The 26585-nt window shown below is 36.5% G+C and overlaps 3 protein-coding genes across 3 annotated transcripts in view; all 3 read left to right on the plus strand.

Moving 5' to 3' along the window:
- The window catches only part of LOC134841096 (uncharacterized), a 585733-nt gene that overhangs the window by 61964 nt on the left and 497184 nt on the right, over positions 1-26585 (plus strand). The window lies entirely within an intron of this gene.
- Positions 9758-11681, plus strand: LOC134842572 (uncharacterized). Its single transcript, XM_063858972.1, has 2 exons — positions 9758-10485; positions 11034-11681. Exons 1-2 carry the CDS (start codon positions 9802-9804, stop codon positions 11496-11498), a joined length of 1149 nt encoding a protein of 382 aa, XP_063715042.1. The 5' UTR covers positions 9758-9801; the 3' UTR covers positions 11499-11681.
- LOC134841574 (uncharacterized) lies at positions 14047-18996 on the plus strand. The gene is made up of 3 exons (XM_063857605.1): positions 14047-15049; positions 16898-17984; positions 18532-18996. Exons 1-3 carry the CDS (start codon positions 14109-14111, stop codon positions 18994-18996), a joined length of 2493 nt encoding a protein of 830 aa, XP_063713675.1. The 5' UTR covers positions 14047-14108.

The raw sequence follows: 26585 nt of genomic DNA on the forward strand, positions 1-26585 counted from the left end.
CTTCACGACTTAGAAATTAACCACGTAAAAATTATAAAGTATTCATCCCACAATCTAAAATATTAAAGAAAGTTGAATTTCAAAAACAACCTTAAATTCTACATTTAAAAATCTTTGCACCTCTGAAACATTTCACACTTTCATTTTTCAAGATAACATGCTGATAAACACGCAGCGATTCTAGTTCAAAATTAGCCAATAGGATTCATCCAATCCGTCACCTTCTATAACTTTAACACAAACCAACTAGACGAAAAATATTAAACTCCAGGCATATCTATAACTATAACTCTACGACCTCCAGGTCAAAAATAAGCAAACCACTCCAACTTGACAACTAAAATAAATATCACCATAATATCATAACCCTCCCTTATCTAATAAACCAAAGATCAACAATATTTCCCCAACTCAGCCCTCAAATACCCCCCAAACAAATATGTTAAATTAGCCTAAAGTAAAAGAACGACCATTTTATTTAGCCTAAAGTATAAAAATCTCAAAAATACCCCAGATCATTTGACAAATGAAAATAAAGACAAAGAAGACCTCCCGATCACCATAAAAATTGCCCCCAACAATTTTTTACGAAACTCAACCCACTTGTCAAAAAACTAATAAATAATCCGACCACACTTGAAAATTGCCCCAAACAACAAAAAATATTCGATCACGAAGCCATTTCTTAAATGCTCTTCTATCAAACAGTCACTAAAATTATCACAAACCTCAAACAATTTTTTACGATACTTGAAACTTTCATAATATTTCTTTTTGATATCCTTGAATCTTTTCTAATACTCTTAATCATTTTTTGTAATATTTTTTTAATTTTCTACACTATATTCGAACTATTTCTCCAACTTTCAAAAACCCTTGATTATATCCACAGGTACGATTTATAAAATTGTCTAAATGATACGAACTATTTTCAGTAGAACTGATATTTTTCTACTATTTGTAATTTTCATAACATTTCTATCATCCCTCATTTTGACTATATGCAAATGTATAAAGAAAGCAATCATCACATTCGCTCTAGCAACAATCCTCCTAATTCTTTTCTTAGAAGAATACTTTAATAAACATTAACTTTTTCAATAAAAGAATAGACCAAAAAGCCATCAAAAATTGCTACCCAAAAGTCACCAAGTCAGTCTTCACCGACATCATCCCAAGATAACCCAACAACACCTTCAACTACCAATAATCCTCAAACATCTACACGAATTTCCTTTCAAGATAACCCATACACTTTTGAAGAACGACACGCTCGTTTATCAGAACCACTAGAACCAGTTCAACGACAAGCACCTCTAAGCGAACCAACATATAACTTATACCCAACACTACCACAAGAATTAAGTAGAATAAGAAATCCTAGTCAAAACCAAAATACAGTCGAAATAAATAGACAAATTATACATCCTCGACGGAACAGGAATTTTCTAACTCCCCGAGTTCATTTTGATATACCTCAATCCCCATCACAAAACACTCCAGAAAACCCCATTGGTATATTACCAGAAACCCCTACGCTTCTTTCACAACGTAGCACCTCAAGCCTACCATCAGATTACTTAGGTTCAACACCAACATCTGAACAAATACGTGAAAATCCCTTTAACCCCCCAAACCAGGTATCACGACTACCATATTGGACAACACATTCATTTACACAAGGTGAATTAAATTTAGTCAATGATCCAATAGATATTTCTACGGATACAACAACATCCTCATCACTACCAGAAACATTATCACTACCATCAACACCATCAATAAGCCAGATTTCACCACCACCTTTTAACTTAAATTTTCCAAATAATCTCGACGCCAGATATCGAGAACAATCATCAACAAATATCCCTTTAAGACTAGATTGGAATACATTTACAGCCCCTCCACCATTATTTGGACAACATCTAGAAAGTAATCGCCTCCACAACTGGGCACTTAATAGATTACAATACCGACAAGACATTCACGACGATATCCGTGATCACAATATCCAAATACTCCAACAAAACAGTTTACAATTAAAGTTTGAAATCACAGTTAAATTAAACAACATTACTCAACATCCCTACCCATTAAACCCACCAAACATAACAGCTCAATCACTACCACCACCATTTATAACCACTGAAGTAATATATAAATACGACAGATATACCAAAAACACAATTGGTTACATCACATTTTATAACCCATACTCAGGATTATCATACACATGTATATTCTAAAATTATTAATTTTTCTCCAACTCCTTTTTCTAGTAATCTCAAATCAAAACATAAATCCTTCTCCCCGCACAGGACCCCAAGATTTATTAGTAACACATTACGATTGTGAAGAAAACGAACAAAAAACACTACACAAGTATGCAATAAATCAAGTATCACAGTGCGAAACAGAACCCCAAGCCATAGAAACTACAAATGTCATAGCAACACTTTATTCAAAAGCCCGAGCAACTACAGTTATAGGATATAAATTCACAGCAACATTTTCTGAAAAGAAAGTACATTGTTCACAAGTCTCAAACGGAAATAAAAACCGACTTGACCATGAATCATTCTACCAGAGTAATATAGAACGACTTTTACATCTCAATCCCGAAGATTGTAAAAACGAGTTACTCCGACTAAACATCACAAAAAATAAAAACACAGATAGAAATTTAGTATATTTCCAAGTTTTTTCAGATTCTGTACATCAAGCAGAACTTGAAAGATATCAAGGACATATAAAATTAGATGAAAAATACCCATACAACGGCGCACACGGACGATTAACCTATGACATACACGATAAACACTGGATACCACACATTGGTATAAATGACCCATCAAACTGCAAAGCAGACACAAAAAATAAAGGATACCAGGAAATAATGTTTTTCGATTGGAAAATACAACTCGAAAAAATACAACTCACACGAGATTTATCAGACAACACAATGACTTATCAAGGAATTAGATTACCTTGTAAAAACGACCAAGGTTATTGCGACCCTACAACCAGAACACAAGCAACAATTGTTTGGTTCCCCGAAGACACATGTACAACATTTCAAGTAGCAAAAATACACGCTCGTATGATAAAATTTCACGAAAAATATTTTATACAATCAATACCATATGAACAAGTAAATCCATTACGAAAAATAAGTTCTAATTTTCGAAACATTCATAATATAGAAAATAAATTAACACGTTTTCAAATATATCAAGAAACAGAACTTGCATGTAAATACAGAAACCCACTTCACAAAACACAATATTCTGAAATATTAGTTGAATACGAAAATGGATTCGACATGACCACTGGAAAAATAAAAGTCGACCCATACGCCACAAGTCATCCCCTAAACGAAGGAACATCATATATACCAGTTAATTTTCAAAAGAATACAGGTCAACCTGGTGGACATTTAAAACCCCAAAACGATCAAAGCACACGTTTACAAGAACTATCACTAATGAATAGTACATATTTTGGTAATATCCACTATGATATTCACTTAGATATGAAACTAGACTACACGATTAGCCGAATTTTTCAAGAAATGTCACTCTCCGAATTAGAAACATTACACCAACTATGCGAATTAGAAAGAACACAAATATTACAATCACTTGCACTAGCAGTATTAAAAATACCCTACGCAGGATATTTACTATCAGGAAATAGATCAAATTTTTTAGACTATGAAGGAAACATCTTATGGTTTTATACTTGTACTAAAAAAGTATCACCACTATACGTTTTTGAAGATAAACGATGTTATAAAAGAATCCCTATCTTTTATAAGAATAAAGTACATTTCGTTGACACACTTTCACGAAGAACCTATTTCTGGGATACCGCAGTTCCATGTGGATCAGAAAATAGCCACAACGTAGTACAACTAAACCCTGATGAAGATAAATATTACCTTCTCACCCCATATCCCACATTAATGCAATCACTCAAAAAATTTTCACCAGAAAGCATTCGCGCTATCGCTCGAAACCCAAATATAGACTTACAATCAATAGGAATATACTCAAAATCAGATATTCAACATCACATTAGAACACAACAATTCCAGGAATTATTAACACAAATGGACACAATACAAAGACAATCAATTGACCAAAACTTACGCAAACTTGCCGAAACCGCAGGATTTGCAGACATCTATACGCAAGACTATAGCGGATATTTTAAAGACATTAAAGATTATATATATCTAAACGGTGAAAAATACCGTCCCCAAGATATATCACCTATCAATATTTTTAGCTTTGTTACACTCAAGAATGAAATTCTTGATTTTCTAGGATGGCCCTACTACATCTTAGAAAAACTAACTATTTTATACGCAATGTTTAACTTTATTGGATTTCTTTTTTCACTCTTAAAAGGAATCTATAACACATGTGCTATACACACACAAGTCAATAGACAAGCAAGTGTAGCACGCATACTATTTGCAGGATTTTTTGGAATATTTTCTACATCTATAAACAAAATTCTTTTAGACGCACAAATAAAAGAATATAACACAAAAATAGCAACAAGACAGAACACATACGACGAAGAACATAACAATGCAGACACAACACCAACAGCACCACAGTTACCACCCCTACCACATAACCATCCATTATCCCTAGTCCCACGTAATTTTCGAAATTTAGCCATAACACATAATAATTTTAGACCAACCATATCACAAAGTCCCATCCAACATATAATGCCACACCACTCACAAGATGAAAATACTTATGAACAAATTATAGAACAACCCCATACCACCGCTTTTCAGTCTCAAAATAATAATTTTTTTAGCCCACGATGAGCCGACAACTTGGATCCCTACACCGATCAAATTCCCACCCAACCAACCTCACCACTCCAATCCCAATAATACCACTTTTTGCTTTTCCGCCACCCGATTTCCCATCCAGTAATGTAACATCCGGCATGAATTCCGATACTAACTCACACATCTCAGTTTTATACTCCATCTCACAACTCAATAACCCGAATATTGAAACCCCCGATGAATTTGCCGACTCCGAACCATCTCCATCAAATAATTTTCACACCAATCCCTTAAATTTTTCCCAACCCCCTTTTCAACCCATACTACCAAATAACCCTGACCCAACCAATTCTACACCCTCTTATGCTTCCCAAGTCACTCCAACCTACTCCTCACTTCACTCAAACCAATCATCTCATTCTTCAGACACCCCCCGAATCTCCCCAGAACTAGATAATTTCATTACCTTACAACAACAATCCTATCACCTTGACACCCCAACCATAAACCAAATCTCATCCACAATAGATTCATCCAACCCTCCTACCCCTACACCCTCTTCAATTTATACTGATTCATTAGCACCATCATCCACAACTACTGTATCTTCACTCAGCACTAATAGAGCTTACCGCACTTTTAAAAGGAAGTTCCCCAACCATCCTTTCCCAGCGAAACCAGGAACAGCCCGTGAATACATCAACCATCCACAACACACTAACACAAAAGAATTTTTAGCTATCACCTTACCCTCATTTCCACAATACACCTTAAACACCCCTCATGACACTAACGAGACACGTAACTTTGTAGACGAATACGTTTTAATGCCTACCCTTCCTTGGACCTCATATTATCATTTTACAAATCCCCTTTGCTTACCTTTATCTAACACTCATATCGATATAGAACGAAATAAGGACATGCTATATCGACTCACTACACCACTAACACCTAGACAATTTACTTACATTGGATACAAAAAATCACTAAAAACACACACTGCACCCCGAGCTAATGAATATACACTAGAATATTACGATCATAACATCATCAGAACTAACCAAGATCAATTCTTAGACGACGATCGCTTCGCTAACCCACAAATCACCGAGAAATTTTTCATTAAAACACCATATGTATTTACACTAAATATCTTCGATCGCAAGTTTGACCACATTATCTCAGAAGCACTAACAGACACGCAAGCCTACGAAAGTTTTAAAGAACGCTTCCAAATATTTTCACTAACCTTTCGTTTCCTTGCACCACATGAAAGAGATTTGCACTGCTCACACGATATTATGTTGCGCACTAAACAAACACACACATATACTTATTATCGTTTCATCCAAAATCACTTTGACCTACACACTCCCTCCAGACAACCACACCATCGTTTTCAATTCATCAATTCCAAATACACCTCACCATTCTTTCTTAACTTCACATATTGCATTAAAGATACTAACCTTCATGGTATTCTTCGAAATTATGATCCCATAACCCAAATGTATATCTTTTGTCCCATCACCAAGACCTTCAACGCAGAAGAATCCCGACCCTTCCTCATCCCACACGAGTTTGTACAACCTATAGAAATCCCCATTTTAGAATTCATCCATAACACTAAATTCAACCACAAATTATATAATCTAATCCAAAACACACCTTATGAATTTGCAGTTGGCACTGAAGAACTAACCACCATTAAGGCACTTCAATTGCTTTGGCCACTGCTTCAAACTAAAAATATCATCCGCATATTAGCCAAACTACTAACAACTTCAGATCTCATCCACGACATTTTCCCCCACGGTTTCTTCCCCGACGACTAACAGGTAAGTATGAATTATACATAATACTAATTAATTCAAACATTAGAAACTCACCATTCTTTATCCATGTTTTCTTTAGAATTTTAGCCTTCATCCTAGATCATCTGAAAAATTCACAAAAGAAAAATAAAAAATAGCAAACTTCTTCAAAACTGTTTACGACCCTATTAAATTTTTGCACCAACAATTAAATAAATATAATACCAATGCAGTAAATTAATTTATAAATTTTTCCCCCACCAGCAGTAAATCTAATAATGATGAAAATTTGTAACTTAATTCCCCCCAACAACTAGCAGTAAAATTAAAACTCTATGTAGTAAATTCATAAGAAGCAAAAGCAGTACTAACCTTTTGATATTTTCATTCACTCGCATAAAAATTCTATCCAAACTCGCACAGCTCGCCCACGAAGAATTGTTTAAAATAATGAATTTCAGTTTCAAGCTTTCACACTCGATAACTCTAACACAAGATAACACGTTTCAAACTTTCCTTTAACCCGGTTGGAAAGGAATCATATACTAAACAACACTAACCAATGCAGCTTACTAAACACCACAACACATAGCATAACAGCATGACAAAGAAAAGGAAACCAACGGTACCCAAACCGGATTAACCCAGTTTAAAACTGGATAATTTATTCTTTTGAAGACTATTATAAAGTCTAAGAAAGAAATAATAAAACACAAAAAAGTCGAAAGACAAACCCATACCACAAACAATTTGATTTTTGAAAAAAGGACACAACCAACAAAACATAAGAAAAACCACAACAAACCCAACATAAAACGTTGTCACATAACAGGACCTCTCACAAAAACCGCATGCAATCATACTCCCACTCCTGGCCTAACCCACCAGGAAGGACGTCCTGAGCATGCTCTATAGCCGGCCTAACCCACCGTGCTACATCCACGCTTTGTGACCACACTCCTATTTTTAATAAGAGCTACTCAAGGGTGAGTAACTCTTCAAAATAACTGAACTAAAACAAAAAGCTTTTGTGAAAACAACTAACTAAAATCATAATTAAAAAATATTAAACTAATAAAAGTTTTATAAAATGTAAATTACATTATGCAATACATAGATCAGAATACAACACCAAGGACGAACATCCAAAGACAAAACGACCCTACTACACTCGAGAAAGAATGGCCAACTACAATCAATATGCCGCCCACAATCACAACTCAAAGGATTTAGAGTACGACTTGACTTCGCAGAAAAGGACTTCATTGAACTAGACCAATGACCACCTCGATGTTCAAGTATACGTACAGATCCGAGTAACCAGGCATCCCCTCCACGCACAATCTCCACGCCATTCCCAGACAAGGTCAAACACAAAGAAGTTCTCACCAATGAAACAGAAAAACCTGACATAGCCAACCATTCTGAAATCAGATTTGAGTTTGTTGCGAAAACCCAGTCGTTGTCTTGAGAAGACACAATGATTGAATCTGGGACTTCTCTAATAAGAAAACCCAGAAGAAATAAGATGTTCGCCAAATACCAACGTCCATCATCCATCTTTCGAATTGCAGAAAATCTATTCTAAAAAACTCTGTAAAACCCGGATGGGTGGAACCTGATCTAAACTACATTTTATGATTGGATAAATTAGATATTTTACCAATGTAAAGTATTTAATATTAACCAATCATGATCCATCTAACTAACAATCCACTTATTTGTAAGTGCTGAAATTACTTGTAATTTCAGCACCAGAGAGATTTGAATTTAACTTAGAAATTAGTTGAACTCTCCCGAGTACTTCAGCAGCCGCAATAAACCAGTATACCCTAGATCTATTGAGCCTAGCAGAGACTAGTTAAACAACCTGAGACTAGATAGTATAAGAGTAAGATTAGGATCGGTATTAGACTAAGAAGTTGCACGAATCTATCCGGCCGAAAATAAGATAGCGTGACGAGCAGACGGTGTACCCTATCCGAAATTACTCTATGAGTTATACCCATCGGTCCTAACTCACTCTGGTCTTTTAGTTTTATCGATTTAATGAGTCAATGTACGTACAATTTTTGAGAGATTTTTTAAGTTCACATTTTTACGTACCAACAATACTACGGCCTGAATCTAAAGTACAACTAAATGTATAGGTCACGTGAGAAATCGCTCTAAAGCTTTTTTGTTTTTGGAGGAGATTAACTTTACGCTCTATCTATCATCAAGCGAATTGTATACCAGTATGTTTGAACCGTTGTTTAAGTTCTTTGATAACTTGGCGGAGCTTATATAAAACTTTGCAGTTGGTAAAACCACTGTTTTGTTAGAGTTTCTTAGCTCTCATAGAGATTAAATTTGTTAAATTTGCATAAGCTTCTAAATAGATATTTAGAAGATTATATAGAGTAAGGAGATATTTGTCTTAGTTATTACCCTTAAAAACTTAAAAACAATATCTTAATTACGACGAAGGTAGGGAAATATAGGAGAAAAAAAATGATTTCTTTTTTTTGCTGAAAAAACTTTCAACACTGCAAAACAAAAAAGTTGCTTAAATTTCAAATGAAATATTTTGATTTTTTTTCCTTGAAACCACGTCCGCAGCGTTGACTGTAATTTTGAGCAAGCTAATTTTTGTTGCGTACAGCAGAAAAATTAGCACATTTACAGAGTTTTTGCAGAGAAATTTTCCATATGAGTAGAAAAAAACTAAAAAAGATTCTTGTTCTTTTCTTTTCATCGCATGGAACGTCGCTGTACCTCACCAGAAAAAACCGAAGATTTTATATTACTGAAAAAAATTGTTCAAATTACATCACGGCGGTGTTAGAAGACGATGAAATTTGTCGACCAGACAAAATTATTGTCATTATTGGCAATATGCCAAAATTGACTTGCTTGGAGGAGACTGAAGTTACGCAACGTTGCCTAAGTTGGTGCTCAACGAATGAAGTTAAGCAGTACTCTTTTAAGGCAAAAAGTACAACGGTGCTGAATCTAACAAATAAAGCAAAAACGAGTTCAGATGAGGCCCTGAAATGGTATCAACAGCAGTGCATTGCCGCGTTCCTATTTGTTGTGGAAAATAGATTCGACAGACTCAGTTTCCAATTATTGAATCGATCAGTTTCTGGAGGCTCAAGTAATTGTTTTGTTATAGAATTTACCTATATGACGGTTCCTTTGTTTGATATAAGTCAATTCTGTAAAGGCCTTCAAAATCAAACAGACGCACTTTGTAACAGACCTTTGGTGCTATGTCCTCAATTAGATCAGTACCAAAGGAGAATTACAGATGGTATCAAGTGTAATTTAAGTGAAATGAGGGATTTGATAGCAGTACTCAAAGCTCACGTAGATGCGCGTCCCGGAGACTTTTCTAATGAATTCAACCTTTTTGAATGTCACTTAGAAGCATTCGAGTTGCTTTTCCTAGAATATTTTGAACACGTAAAATGTGGGGATAGAAAGCAAGCAGTAGCTACTAGGCAAAAGGTAGCAGATATGCTTCAGTACTGTTCTAACTCCTTGCATAAACAATTGAAAATCATTGTTCAAAATGACAAATTCGATTATTCGTACCTATGCATCCAGTACGCAAAATGGTCTCTCTGGCTGAATCCAGATCTCTCAAGCTTGAACGAAACAGTTATCGATATCTGCCAAAAATCAAAAACAAAACTGGAGCAGGAAAAAGTTAACGCCACTAAATCATATGATCATGGTGAATTATCGGATTATGTAGTACCCGAGAAATGTTTCAACCTTATACGAGTGTATGAAAACTGGACCTGGACGAATCTCAAAAATCGAGTTGGAGCAGTTCAAAAGTTGGACTTGATTGGAGCTCACCAGGTAATTTGCTGTTTGTTTTCAACCAAAATTTTTGCAAAACATTGTTTTGTACATATTTGGTTACGACTCTTCTTTTGTCTTTCAAACTAGGACCAAAGATTATTCCTACTCATGGGACAACCAATTTTATATATCATTTGAGAAATTTTATGGTAAATATCTTGAGCGCATTGAATATAAATAGGTGAAACAAGTTAACATATGAGCCAAATTAAGCCTTCGGCTTTGTTTTGTTGGATTTGCCTAATCAACCAAACACAATAAAAAAGTTGGTCTGGCTACTGCAAAATAGAAGAATTTATTCGATGAATATCAGATAAGTTTTATTTTAATCTAACTGTTGCAATTTTGCAATGTGAGCAAAAGTTTGAAAAATTTAAGTCATACAGCTTGCGTGTTCTCTATTGGCGACAAAAAAAAGATCGATTTGTAGAAAAAAATTTTTTTCTAGTATTATACCTGCTAAATTTTTGCTTCAATTATGTATCAGTAGGACGGTGAGTCAGCGCTAATTTTATGAAAAAAATTAAGGTTCAGTTTTGTTTCAGAATTCTGACCATAATGTAATGTGTCAATTATCGATTGCGATGAAAGAAATCCTAGAACTACAAAACTTACTAGAGACACTAACAAACGAATATCAAATCGAATTTCAGCAAAATGATCCGAAAACTGTTTTAGCAGATAAAAGAATCTTGATTGCTGATAAATGTGCTGAAGCTGCACATTGTTGCTTACAGCAAACATTTGCCAAGTTCTTCCGTATTCATGCTTTAAAGTTTGCCCACCACGGAGTGCTGATGAATCCTAGCAACTCAGATTGCTTTGATATTCTGATCAATTTGTTTCAATTAGAAAGAGAAGAGGCTGACGAAAACTTGAAAACGTTTGAGGCCAAGTTTGGTCAAAATTCAACCGAGAACAAAGAAACAGATCTAATGACACTGGTTGAAAGGGACATTGATGCAATTTCAGGCACTAATGCAGGCGAAATTTTTCTCGACCACCTGTGAAAATTTAACCTATAAGTTTCTAACCATTATTTCTCTCTATAGCTTAAGCTAAGATCTTGGTTAGTTGCATTGAAAATTGTGTCAAGAGAAGGTTGTGTCCCAAACAAAATAGTCCAAAAGCTTACAAATTTCCGAGACATTTGTGTACGAGACAAAATTTCCCCAGTTCTGACAATTCAATTTGTATTCAAACTCATGTTATTTTTAGTTGACGAGGGTTGAACACTAAGTGCTTGCACTAAATAGCTGACAAAAAATACCATTTCGAGCTCAACGACTGTATAACACAAATGTCTGTTGATGTTTTGTCTGGGTATTTTCCGGACACAAATGTCTATTGTGGGACTAATGTTACGTTTATATCTGATATCTGAGGCAACTAACCCCTGTTTTTATTTTTGATCAAGAACCCAAGTTTTGTTAAATTTATTTTGCATCCTTTTGTATTACCTAGAAATAAATCTTCAGCTATACCAGTAGTAGAAAAGCGAGCAGAAGTGAGGGGGGATGGGGTGGTTGGTGACCCATGTTTTAAGATGGGGAATAAAGCATCCGGTCACCAACCTATGTATTGAGATAGGGAAAAGACTTCCTATATATTAAGATAGGGAATAGGTTTCCTAATTAAGGTGGTAAGGTTTCAGGTGGTATTTTCCAGAAAAATTTTTCGGCGTCCGATCTTACCATGTTTTAAGATAGTGTTTAGATTTCCCATGTATTAGGATAGTGTATAGATATCCCTATGTATAAGAGTTAGAATTTCATATCATTTACACAGGGAATAGGTTTCCCAATGTATTAAGATAGGAAATTGTAAGGTTTCAGTGTGATGGTAAAAGAATGGTAAGAAAAACGGTATTTATTGGACTTTGTGTGGAAATGTCTAGTTTAATCGCAAAAATCTATGCACGCGTTGTGTAATTTTTGAGTATTACGTGTAGAATGTGTAATAAAGGCATTATTTTTTTGGTTCATGGTAGGTCAAAAAGAATTAGCAATAACATCTTCAGACTACAGCGAACGAGTCATTTTTTTTTACCTCCAGTGAATTTCAAAATTCTGGCAAACTTCAAACAAAAACTTTACAACTGGTTAACAAATTATTTACACGGTCTGCATTGGGAAAATGGTGATCACCTTTACATAAACTTGAATCAAATAGTTCAAAGTTTTTTTGTTGAGATATCCTAGTGCCGTTTCCTACGTTAATGGAAAAAAAACGTTTTTGACCAAATACTTGGACCGAAAGGTTGAAAACCTAGATGATTTGGGCTGTTCTTGGGTTTAAAACCTATATTTCAAAAGTTATCCAGGTTGCAATCAATAGACATTTATCTCATCGCAACTCCAGGAACCATTGTGCCCTGAAGATAAACAAGATTTTTTATGATTGGTTGAAAAAGGAACAACAGCGAGAGATCAGCAAAAGTGGGGTCATATCTATCACCAAATTCAAAGCTTTGTGCGTAGATGACTTCAGAGGGTAATAATAAAATCAGAGGGGCAGAGGGGCAGAAATTCAGAGGGGCAGAAATCAAACTTGATCGAAACAATGCTTTGTTGGAATTCGTGAAAATTCAGTACCCAGAGTGGAAAAAACCTGGGAACAAAATCTCAGTTCCGTGTATTAAAATCCCGCACATTATGGTGAGAAATGTAGATTTGAGCAAAGAACTGCAAACTCATTACAAATCGCTTGTAAAAGGAGAAGAAGGAGAAAATAAAATTTATAAACTGTTTACGAATGAAGTATTAACTGAAGACGCAGGAATTATCATTTTTCCAAATGTTGATGGAAGTCACCTTTTTGAAAAAGGGGGCCCTGGTAGCGTAGAAATTGACATGATTGTTGCTCACCCACAAAAAGGTTTGTTCATTTTTAATGTCAAAAACAAAACCATCAAAAAAGGAAAAGAAACTGAAAATTTGAAACAGGAAACGATGAAGCACGCAAAATTCTTAGGCTTCCTATCATTGTATAACACTCCTTGTGTAGACCTTTCTAGGAACAGTTGTCTTCCACTCGTTCCTATTCATGCGGTTATTTGCTATATTCCCGGTGATAACACATCCATAGCGAAACTTTCACAGGACAGCGCTTGGTATGTTAATGCACAAATTGGTGCCACAAACAAAGTTTTCGTCTTTCAAAAAGCGAGTTTCCAAATTTTCGCTTCGGCATGGAAAAACAGTTTGCAAGAAATTCCCGACTTGAATGAAACTTACCATTTTGACGTTTTGGTTGCCCGACTTGTCGCACTGAATTCAATGGGAGGATCCAGCTCACTTATCCATCAAAAGTTTACTTCAAATGAAATCCAGTCCATTCAGGTTAAAACGAGTGAATTGGATTCATGGATTGAAAAACAATTCAGCGAAGTACTAACAGACCGAAAAGACGATAAACAAGATCTCAAAGGCCGCGTAAATGAGCAATGTAACAAAACAGGGAGTGCAAAAACACGGGTAATTCTTTGGACAAAAGAACAATTGGTTATTATTGCTGCCGTCTTCATATCACTTCAAAAAACTTCAACGACCACAACGTTCTCGAATGAGTTCAAACCGCTAAGAATAATTGTAAGCGGGTCAAAAGGATCAGGAAAGACAATGTTGATGATTTACTTAGCGCAATTAGCCTGTCGTATGTTCGAAGAAAACGAGAATAAACAGTGCAAGGTAATTATATGCGACGGTTCTGATGGCAAAGCTCGAGTTCTTTTCTCAGAGCTGAAAAACAATTTGAATGATTCAAACATCGAATTTTGGAGACTAGAAAAGTTATCTAAACTTCAAAGAGGTATCGTTTTTATTGACGAAGAACTATCTGCTCCTACTCTTGTGAAACTATCCAGAACAATCAGTAGAAATGTTCATTTATATTTTGCTTCGTCGAAAGAACCCGGAAATTCCGATTTTAGAACCTGGAGATCTCAACATTATCAGGAGTTCAAGCTCGATCAAACTTTGAGATCCACAAAACAACTGCACAGGTTTGCCGAAAATATCTTCAAAAACATAGTTGGAAGCCACAAGGTTATCGAACTATCCGGGAATCCACCACATAGCTTAGATGGTACTAATAGAGCTGATATTGTAAATGTTGAATCTGCAAATGGTCTTAAAATTGATACCTTCATTGACAAATGTATCGAGACAATTATGAGATTTGTTTCACTTTCGTACGCTATGCCGAGTATTCTTGTGATAATATCGTTTTTATCGCCAAAAGCTCAGATATTATTAGTTGCTTGTATGAAAGAGAAAGGATTAATTTTACGCTCTAATTCTTATAACCTAGACCTTCAAGGCTGTCAGTTTTTGCCAATAATTCAACTGGAGTCTAGCGATGTTGTCACTGGAAGTGAGTACGGCACGGTTATTCTTTTATTAGAGAAAGATTTCACCGGACGACACCTTGTGGACTTCGTTGATAGTTTCCTTATGGTAATAACACGCGCCACAACAAACCTGGCAATAGTTGCAACCGACAAGTCTTACTTCAATTCGGCACTGGAAACACGTGAGATCTCTGATTCAGTTACAAATCTGTACGGTGGCCTTCCATGTTTTAAAATTATAAATTACTAATTATGGAGTCGGGTCAGAAGAAAAAAATTTTCTTCTCGTTTGTGAAAAACAACAAATATTTTTTAATCATGCCAATTTCTTTTTAAAAGGTTTTGACTGCAAAAATTCAGATAGCCAGGATAGACACTGGAACTCGTTCTCCTGAAAATGATGTCATCTGAGTCGATGACCTAAAGGTAAGTAAGATACATAATTAAGTGACACATGTAATTACTTCGGGTTCAAGGCTATTTTTTTCTGAAAACAACTTGTCCAACAGAGCCATTCTTCACTTGTTTCATTTTTTCCCATTTCTCTCGCATGAAACTGTTTCTTTTAACTAGGACTGTTCTGCAACCATCAGTATTTTAAAAAAAGGATTTTGAAACAAATTTCTTGTTGGCAAAAAATTTTCAATGGGTGTTTTTACAACTAAATTTACAAAAAAAACTAATCGAAAACTCACCCAGTGGTTTTAGCGTTTGTTTTAGTTTCATAATGATCCTTTACTCAATCAATTTTGTTTTCTTTTACAACTTATATTGCCAGCAAAACTTTCGGCTAGATTTTCTTGAATATAAGTCTGTTTTGCCGCGCATATTTTTTCATTTTAGTATCTGGATAGCATATTTGAATTGTGATTTAGTTCTCATCAAGTTCAAGATCTTTCAATTCTTTTTTTAAATTACTATCCAATCTTCTTAAATCCGATGCTCGCATTTTCGTTCAGACATTTTTTTAGAGTCATGGCTCAGTAATTTACCCATGATTTTAAACTAGTTTTTTCCCCAACAAAATTTGAAAGTTTTAGAGATTATAATTTTCTAATCTCTCATAGTTTTTAAGTTTCATAAGTTGTTTATTTCGCTCTATAGTGATGTTTTTTTTCTTGAAAATAACCAAATCATAAATCATTTGTACTTATTTTGATAATATTATATCACAAAATATGCACAGTTGTATAATAATCGAAACTTGTTATGTTTATATTGAACTGCAATCTACAGTTTTAGGGTAAGATCTTTCTGCTCCGCATTGATGCGATGAACCGCTTGGACTCTGGTCTTTTAGTTTTATCGATTTAATGAGTCAATGTACGTACAATTTTTGAGAGATTTTTTAAGTTCACATTTTTACGTACCAACAATACTACGGCCTGAATCTAAAGTACAACTAAATGTATAGGTCACGTGAGAAATCGCTCTAAAGCTTTTTTGTTTTTGGAGGAGATTAACTTTACGCTCTATATATCATCAAGCGAATTGTATACCAGTATGTTTAAACCGTTGTTTAAGTTCTTTGATAACTTGGCGGAGCTTATATAAAACTTTGCAGTTGGTAAAACCACTGTTTTGTTAGAGTTTCATAGCTCTCATAGAGAATAAATTTGTTAAATTTGCATAAGCTTCTAAATAGATATTTAGAAGATTATATAGAGTAAGGAGATATTTGTCTTAGTTATTACCCTTAAAAACTTAAAAACAGTATCTTAATTACGACGAAGGTAGGGAAATATAGGAGAAAAAAAATGATTTCTTTTTTTTTGCTGAAAAAACTTTCAACACTGCAAAACAAAAAAGTTGCTTAAATTTCAAATGAAATTTTTTGATTTTTTTTCCTTGAAACCACGTCCGCAGCGTTGACTGTAATTTTGAGCAAGCTAATTTTTGTTGCGTACAGCAGAAAAATTAGCACATTTACAGAATTTTTGCTGTTATTCGTTTGAGACATGTGAGGTGCAGAGAAATTTTCCATATGAGTAGAAAAAAACTAAAAAAGATTCTTGTTCTTTTCTTTTCATCGCATGGAACGTCGCTGTACCTCACCAGAAAAAACAGAAGATTTTATATTACTGAAAAAAATTGTTCAAATTACATCACGGCGGTGTTAGAAGACGATGAAATTTGTCGACCAGACAAAATTATTGTCATTATTGGCAATATGCCAAAATTGACTTGCTTGGAGGAGACTGAAGTTACGCAACGTTGCCTAAGTTGGTGCTCAACGAATGAAGTTAAGCAGTACTCTTTTAAGGCAAAAAGTACAACGGTGCTGAATCTAACAAATAAAGCAAAAACGAGTTCAGATGAGGCCCTGAAATGGTATCAACAGCAGTGCATTGCCGCGTTCCTATTTGTTGTGGAAAATAGATTCGACAGATTCAGTTTCCAATTATTGAATCGATCAGTTTCTGGAGGCTCAAGTAATTGTTTTGTTATAGAATTTACCTATATGACGGTTCCTTTGTTTGATATAAGTCAATTCTGTAAAGGCCTTCAAAATCAAACAGACGCACTTTGTAACAGACCTTTGGTGCTATGTCCTCAATTAGATCAGTACAAAAGGAGAATTACAGATGGTATCAAGTGTAATTTAAGTGAAATGAGGGATTTGATAGCAGTACTCAAAGCTCACGTAGATGCGCGTCCCGGAGACTTTTCTAATGAATTCAACCTTTTTGAATGTCACTTAGAAGCATTCCAGTTGCTTTTCCTAGAATATTTTGAACACGTAAAATGTGGGGATAGAAAGCAAGCAGTAGCTACTAGGCAAAAGGTAGCAGATATGCTTCAGTACTGTTCTAACTCCTTGCATAAACAATTGAAAATCATTGTTCAAAATGACAAATTCGATTATTCGTACCTATGCATCCAGTACGCAAAATGGTCTCTCTGGCTGAATCCAGATCTCTCAAGCTTGAACGAAACAGTTATCGATATCTGTCAAAAATCAAAAATAAAACTGGAGCAGGAAAAAGTTCACGCCACTAAATCATATGATCATGGTGAATTATCGGATTATGTAGTACCCGAGAAATGTTTCAACCTTATACGAGTGTATGAAAACTGGACCTGGACGAATCTCAAAAATCGAGTTGGAGCAGTTCAAAAGTTGGACTTGATTGGAGCTCACCAGGTAATTTGCTGTTTGTTTTCAACCAAAATTTTGGCAAAACATTGTTTTGTACATATTTGGTTACGACTCTTCTTTTGTGTTTCAAACTAGGACCAAAGATTATTCCTACTCATGGGACAACCAATTTTATATATCATTTGAGAAATTTTATGGTAAATATCTTGAGCGCATTGAATATAAATAAGTGAAACAAGTTAACATATGAGCCAAATTAAGCCTTCGGCTTTGTTTTGTTGCATTTGCCTAATCAACCAAACACAACAAAAATAGCTACTGGCTACTGCAAAATAGAAGAATTTATTCGATGAATATCAGATAAGTTTTATTTTAATCTAACTGTTGCAATTTTGCAATGTGAGCAAAAGTTTGAAAAAATTAAATCATACAGCTTGCGTGTTCTCTATTGGCGACAAAAAAAAAGATTGATTTGTAGAAAAAATTTTTTTTTTGTATTATACCTGCTAAATTTTTGCTTCAATTATGTATCAGTAGAATGGTGAGTCAGCGCTAATTTCATGAAAAAATTTAAGGTTCAGTTTTGTTTCAGAATTCTGACCATAATGTAATGTGTCAATTATCGATTGCGATGAAAGAAATCCTAGAACTACAAAACTTACTAGAGACACTAACAAACGAATATCAAATCGAATTTCAGCAAAATGATCCGAAAACTATTTTAGCAGATAAAAGAATCTTGATTGCTAATAAATGTGCTGAAGCTGCACATTGTTGCTTACAGCAATCATTTGCCAAGTTCTTCCGTATTCATGCTTTAAAGTTTGCCCACCACGGAGTGCTGATGAATCCTACCAACTCAGATTGCTTTGATATTCTGATCAATTTGTTTCAATTAGAAAGAGAAGAGGCTGACGAAAACTTGAAAAAGTTTGAGGCCAAGTTTGGTCAAAATTCAACCGAGAACAAAGAAACAGATCTAACGACACTGGTTGACAGGGACATTGATGCAATTTCCGTCACTAATGCAGGCGAAATTTTTCTCGACCACCTGTGAAAATTTAACCTATAAGTTTCTAACCATTATTTCTCTCTATAGCTTAAGCTAAGATCTTGGTTAGTTGCATTGAAAATTGTGTCAAGAGAAGGTTGTGTCCCAAACAAAATAGTCCAAAAGCTTACAAATTTCCGAGACATTTGTGTACGAGACAAAATTTCCCCAGTTCTGACAATTCAATTTGTATTCAAACTCATGTTATTTTTAGTTGACGAGGGTTGAACACTAAGTGCTTGCACTAAATAGCTGACAAAAAATACCATTTCGAGCTCAACGACTGTATAACACAAATGTCTGTTGATGTTTTGTCTGGGTATTTTCCGGACACAAATGTCTATTGTGGGACTAATGTTACGTTTATATCTGATATCTGAGGCAACTAACCCCTGTTTTTATTTTTGATCAAGAACCCAAGTTTTGTTAAATTTATTTTGCATCCTTTTGTATTACCTAGAAATAAATCTTCAGCTATACCAGTAGTAGAAAAGCGAGCAGAAGTGAGGGGGGATGGGGTGGTTGGTGACCCAAGTTTTAAGATGGGGAATAAAGCATCCGGTCACCAACCTATGTATTGAGATAGGGAAAAGACTTCCTATATATTAAGATAGGGAATAGGTTTCCTAATTAAGGTGGTAAGGTTTCAGGTGGTATTTTCCAGAAAAATTTTTCGGCGTCCGATCTTACCATGTTTTAAGATAGTGTTTAGATTTCCCATGTATTAGGATAGTGTATAGATATCCCTATGTATAAGAGTTAGAATTTCATATCATTTACACAGGGAATAGGTTTCCCAATGTATTAAGATAGGAAATGGTAAGGTTTCAGTGTGATGGTAAAAGAATGGTAAGAAAAACGGTATTTATTGGACTTTGTGTGGAAATGTCTAGTTTAATCGCAAAAATCTATGCACGCGTTGTGTAATTTTTGAGTATTACGTGTAGAATGTGTAATGAAGGCATTATTTTTTTGGTTCATGGTAGGTCAAAAAGAATTAGCAATAACATCTTCAGACTACAGCGAACGAGTCATTTTTTTTTACCTCCAGTGAATTTCAAAATTCTGGCAAACTTCAAACAAAAACTTTACAACTGGTTAACAAATTATTTACACGGTCTGCATTGGGAAAATGGTGATCACCTTTACATAAACTTGAATCAAATAGTTCAAAGTTTTTTTGTTGAGATATCCTAGTGCCGTTTCCTACGTTAATGGAAAAAAACGTTTTTGACCAAATACTTGGACCGAAAGGTTGAAAACCTAGATGATTTGGGCTGTTCTTGGGTTTAAAACCTATATTTCAAAAGTTATCCAGGTTGCAATCAATAGACATTTATCTCATCGCAACTCCAGGAACCATTGTGCCCTGAAGATAAACAAGATTTTTTATGATTGGTTGAAAAAGGAACAACAGCGAGAGATCAGCGAAAGTGGGGTCACATCTATCACCAAATTCAAAGCTTTGTGCGTAGATGACTTCAGAGGGTAATAATAAAATTTCATGAACAAGATTAGAGCGTATTGATTGCAGCGGCCAAATTGTTCAGCGGAAGGAGCAAATTATGATTTTCGAAGAAAAGTTGTCTGCATGAAAGAGATATTTTCCAGTTTTTGATCAATTTGAATACTTTCAGAGCATCAAGTTTATCAGAAATGCTAGCAAACATGCGAGGAGTTTATCTTCCCGAGCTAGTCTTAGTACCCAAGCGCCAACCAGGAGTTCAGATGGATCTAAACAGCAGTGAATTGCCAGTTGAAATTAACATAATTGTGATAGAGAATACTGTGAAGAAAAAAAAATTCTACGAAAAAAAACTACAAACATACCAGCAAACTATGTTCTAGAAATTCATGGAATAAATGATAGAGACTCACACCTTATGAAATTTTGTACTGTTCTTAATATTAGTTCTTTTTATTGTTTTTTAACAAGCTTCATTAACAGTGAGGAAAAGTCTAACACAGTCTGTAAAATAAAACGTTTCTCAAATGTCAGAAACAGCAGCAGCAGTAGATAAACCTGATGCGACATTAGTAACAGAGACAAACGGTGAAAAAACAACCATGGAAGTTTTGTAACAATGTAACTTTGCCAAGGTCTGAAGTAGTTTTTGTTGCGCAAATGGTAGTAAATCTAATTTTACTAACCTTCTGCGTTCTCACATTTTCTATCTTTAATTTGAGTTGCAAACAAACTTCAGTTTGGTTCTCGATGTCAGCCGTTTTGGTTGTTACAAATTAACAAACCCAAGGATATGAATTATGTGATTGATACTTCGACAAGAAATTTCATTGCAATAGTGGGATCATCAGGATCCGGAAAAACTGAGTTAATTTTCAAAATTTTGATGGGAAATACTTTTTACTCTAAATTTGGAACCGCTCTATATCTTTACAAAGAGATTCAACCTTCATTCTCGCAAACCTAAGGTGAAATTCATGAAAATCAACGGATTTGAATCTGTAAAAAATTTAGAGAATCTTTGTCTAGATTTAGATGATTCGTGTGAAGACGTCTATAACGATTTGAATTTTGTTCAATTAGCGACAGCGGTCAGACATAGAGTCTTACATGCAATTTATGACAAGCATAACTTGTTTCAACAAAATCGATGGTCGCGTACGATTGATTTGAACACTTCACACATCATTCTGTTCAAATCGCCCCGTGACGTTCAGCAACTATATCCTCTACGAAAAAAAAACATGAATGTATCAAAGTTTTTGAAAAGCTGTTACGAATTAGCTACCAGAGACTCTTTCGGACGTTTTCTGATCAATATGGACCCCGTACATCAGATTTTTGAGATATTCTTTAAATATCACACGGCCTGGGCCAACAGTTTTTTTATTTACCTTCATCTAAAGTAGAAACTACTCCAATCACAATTAAAAAAAAAGTTTATTCATTCTTTGGCATATGGTACAACTGAAACCTGACCAGCTAAGACGTCTAATTAGAAAAACTTCGAATCGCCAGATCATAACACTTATTTGTGAATGTATTCAATGGAAACGTACCCATTAAAGTTGCAAATATCGAACGATTCGAGACAGCATACAAATAATTAATCAAACCAGTGTTGTCAAAAATTTTGCGGTTATTTTGAGTTTAAAAAATTTCAATCTAATGCGGCATTTTTTGTTTTGAGTACCTCACAACTTAATAATGACTGCTGATGTAAACACTTAGTTGTTAAAGAGCAACTCCTTGCAGCACATGTTCTTCATGAAAAGAATTAAACATAAAAACGCTCAATCATCCTACCTTAACCGGCTTAGACCCTTATTACATCATCCAACTATTAAGACTACTGCATCAAAGGAAACGCTAACGAAAAATTCTGAGCCCCAACAAGAACAGCTTAAACTATTAACGGACGAGGGAAAAGTTCCGGCCGAACGTGGTAAAGCTCAAGTATTAGAAGAGAAAAATGATAAACAGGCCGAAAGTATTTTAAGTACAGTTACAGGTTGTAGAAGACCATAATTGATGTCTTAAAAAATTCAGAAAGAGTAAGCATAAGCAGCGGCAATGAGGTGATATATGTGGATAAAGTACCAACAGGATTAAGACTGCAGTATTTTTTTTACGACATAAAACAACCAACAAAAAATTGCACAATCCGGCGTTCATTATCACTTTAACTGCTCCAAACTCGAATAAAAAGCTGGTGATAAGTCAAAATGCAAAATACGCGGTATATTCAGCGTCTTTTAACGCTCAAGAAAAATCAGAACGCTTCTAAATTCTTCTAATTTCGTTTCTTTTTGCATCTTGTTTTCCGGCCATTTGTCAATGCTCCATCTCCTCCTGCTGCGATATTGACTCTGCACATTCAGTTTCTGTGTCTTGCATCACATCGTTAGCTATTCTGGCGCTGTTGGAAGCAGTCCTCCAACACTTCTGCTCTTCTATTCTCTGTTTACAACAAGGTAGGGGATCCACCTTAGATTCTCTGTTCCTGCAGAAGCTGTTGTGGAGACACAACGTCACGTTTCTCTCCAATTCTTTCTTCAGCATCTCTTCCTTCTCTCTTCCATTACGTTCACTTGTCCTGGAAAATCTCTTTGCAGCGGTGGTCAGTGCATTCCGATGAGTCACGAAAGCTCGCTTGAAAGCTCCTGCCCCAACGTCCAGCTGATACACGCTGTACACTCTGCCGTGTTTCGACATATGCTTCTTGGCATACTCGTACAACCATGCAGTCATGTTGGCTCTAAACCATGGCATTAGTCGTCTCCTTGCCCATATCTTTTTAACTTCCATCGGAATGTTTAGAATCTTGCACATTGTCACAAAAAGATCTAAATCTTTTAGACAATCCAATTTCTGCATTTGTTCTCTCGTCGGTGCCTCCTGTCTATACTTCTCCTTCACATGGGCTTCCAGACATCGTATCGCCATCATAACTCCCACTATCACCATTGTTATGGGCCGAGATGAGTCTGGTAAACGCATGGAGAGCAGCTCTCCAGAGTCGCAGATCAACACCAGACTACTACGTTTGGGGTACCACCATTTTTGCAGCAAGCAATTGCAAGGAAACTCGTCATGTGTCAGCATGATGCTCCTCCAGTTACGCTTTCCCGAAGCTTCCAGTAGTGGTTCCACTTCCATCATCACTCGGTGGACTTCATCATTTTCATCTACTGTATTGTAATCCGTAACGGTTGATCCTCTCTGTTTTTGTCTTTCAAAGTCACTGAAGTTCCCACTGACGTATCCCATGAACTTTTTTCCCAGTATTGATTCTAACTCCTCCTTAGTTCTCTCCGGGACTGCCGAGAACATCTTGCACAGTAACTTATAAAGTTTCTCTCTAATCTCACACACTTTGGCACTGAGAAGGCTCGATCCACGATCGTTCTCGTACTTTTTACATCCACAGCTACGACATGCACTGGGTATCTGCTCCTGTACATTGGAGCTAATGTCGATCCCACCAATTATCGCGCTCCCGATTGTCTGTGATAAGTTTCACTGTGTCTGATGTTCATTTCCGCTTCGATCGCTTCCCTCCATTTTCCTATGTGCTTTTGCTCAGTCTGCAAAACTCCTGGGAACACTTCTACACTGATGGCCGTGACCATCTCATCTTTCTGTTATAGGTTCAATAGTGACTCTAAAGAACCAAACATACTGGAGAATCCTAGTGCAGTCACTAGGTTCACCTCGGTTCCTCCATGACAATCTGCGATCAATTCCGTTTCCGTCTTCGCTTTCATCACAATGTTCCCAAACAATATTGTCAACAGCTTGTGTTGTCTCTCTAGAGTTTTCACGCAATCCAGACTTCCACAAATCTGACCTTCCAGTCCACAGACTTCTGCCAGACAGCTACCAGGTTTAACCCAGTCTTCTGGTCCCCAGCCAGGCAACTCTACTTTGTCTTCCCCGTTGCTCTTAAAGGCTGTTGTGATCACATTGTATATGATATTAAGATCACGCAGGTTACAGTCCGCATTTAGTTCCCTCTGCACATCTTGTGTTGCAAGTAGTATTGAATCAGCATTGGGACTAGGACACCACGATGGTCACATCAGTTCCCACACTACCATCAAGCTCGTTCTCATTAATTCATCTGAGAATCCCAATCCAAACTCCACTCGTTTGTCGGTTTCTGGCACCGAAGGTGCAGCTAGCTTTTCTTCTAAGACTAGTCCCAGCTTGGTCTGCGGATTAGCAGCGCTTCTAATCGTTGCAATTCTCGACGTCCAGAACCTCAGCAACACTGCTTGCTCGTAATCAAAGAAGTAATCGCGTATGTCTTCACTGAGAAACGTGTTGTACGCTATTCCTATGATTCCGGACACGTAACTGTACGACTTCTTTCTGATCGGTCCACAGTATTCATTGGACTTCGGCAGTGCTCCCATGGATTCCTTAGTGAGCCTCAGCTCCTCGTTTGAGAATCTCCTGATTTCGTCTATATTCCTCATGGGTTCTAGCTCCACGGGTTCTTTCATGTTCACCCTCATTGGTTTGCTTTGATGTATATTTAGCAGTGGTAGCAAGAGTAGGGCTCTCACTCGCTCATCGCCCTCTCTCAGCATCTTGACACAAGTATTCAATGCTGGCACTGAAATTTGCTCTATCATGAATCGGATGAAACAGAGAGCGTCTGCCAGTCCCTCTTGGATTATCAGATCCCTCATGCTCGTCATCAGGAAGACCTTTTCTTCTTTCGATCACTTCCTTTCTTCTGAATCATATTCCTTGCGAGTCGGTCCGATCATGCACCAGGCGAACCTCAGTTGTAATTCAGTCCTCACTTAGGGTGCTGCTATCAGAGCATGTATCCTCGGTGTAGTCCTCATCTCTTCCTCAAAGTACCGTAACACTACAGCTTTCCATGGAAGGCTCACCAATTGCTCGATCGTTTCTGCCTGCATCTCAGATGACGCTAAAGTCCTTGTATCCACCGGCGGTTTCATCTATTGATACAGTCTCCGACAGTGTCAGTCGGTTATATTCCACTGGGACCAGTTATCCTACGACACTTCCCTTTCCGTGGTTCATGGGAGACGGTTTAAAGTCTTCCATGGTACTTTCTCCACATTGGCTGAGTATTTTCATTTCTAACGTTGCTCCAGTCAGAGTGCGGTCACTCCTTTTGGATTTATAACCTGTCGACTTTATCCCTGCCATGAGCATGGGCGGCACCATTGCTACATCCGTTAACATTCTGTCTGTGCCAGGCAATCGATCATCACCTTGTCCTAAATCCTTGACTTCTCCGACTCGTTTCCTTTTCGCTGAGTTGACAACTTTTATCGAAATTTCCGAATCCACCTTCGTCTTTTCCGCTCTCCTCGGTTTCACTTTGCTGCCTAGTTTCATCTTCATCTCATTGATCTTATCAATCACCAACTTCGATCGCATCGTTCCTTTCCTAGTTCTCGACAGATATACCACTTCTCCTTTATCCTCTTGCGGTGTCATCTTTATAGGAGAGTTTGCTTCACTTTCGTCAGTGGCTGAGTCGATCAACAACTCACTCAGTCTCCCATCACACTCGTCGAGTTTGTCAAGGACTTCCCGCACCAGTGGTCGGTTGAGACCTACTTTCAAAATGGACTGGGCTCCGTAGCTCTGAACTACTGTCCAGACTTCTTCCATGAAGGCCACTCTGTCCAATCTAGATCCCGTCCTATTTTCATGGTCACGTAGATTTACCTCCCACTCTTCTTCGGGTAATGTTCCCAAGAAGGGTACTCTGGCAGCGCCTTCTATCCTTCTTCTCCTTGGTGATTCCACGAGGAGTCTTTGTTCATTATCTTTAGAATTGCCCGGAGAGCTGCTCTCCGGCAAATTCCTTTTCATTTCCGCAAAAGCTGACGGAGGCTCCAGTGTCGAAACACCTTCGTTTGATGGTTCAGTCGTTTCCAACGCGTCTGCGTTGTTTTCAAAGTTACTGAATATATTGAAATCCAAGCTGGATATTCCTCCTGTCGATGCTTAATCGTCCTCCTTCTCTGCTTGATCGGGATCCTCTTGCATAGGTTCTTCCGATCGACGGCTTCCTCCCTGCCCATCATCTCCTTCTGATCTATCTTTCGAATTTGAGGTCCCTTGCCTTTCAGTCTTA

This window comes from Symsagittifera roscoffensis, chromosome 3 (assembly GCF_963678635.1).
Source record: "Symsagittifera roscoffensis chromosome 3, txSymRosc1.1, whole genome shotgun sequence".
NCBI classification, from domain to species: Eukaryota; Metazoa; Xenacoelomorpha; order Acoela; family Convolutidae; genus Symsagittifera; species Symsagittifera roscoffensis.

Bases quoted from the DNA above. Each gene is read 5' to 3' on its own strand.
- LOC134842572 (XM_063858972.1), top strand. From the start codon at position 9,802: ATGACGGTTCCTTTGTTTGATATAAGTCAATTCTGTAAAGGCCTTCAA. The intron at 10,486-11,033 runs GTAATTTGCTGT...GTTTTGTTTCAG, and splicing joins ACTTGATTGGAGCTCACCAG to AATTCTGACCATAATGTAAT.
- LOC134841574 (XM_063857605.1), top strand. From the start codon at position 14,109: ATGTTGATGATTTACTTAGCGCAATTAGCCTGTCGTATGTTCGAAGAA. The intron at 15,050-16,897 runs GTACGGTGGCCT...GTACCTCACCAG, and splicing joins TCTGATTCAGTTACAAATCT to AAAAAACAGAAGATTTTATA. The intron at 17,985-18,531 runs GTAATTTGCTGT...GTTTTGTTTCAG, and splicing joins ACTTGATTGGAGCTCACCAG to AATTCTGACCATAATGTAAT.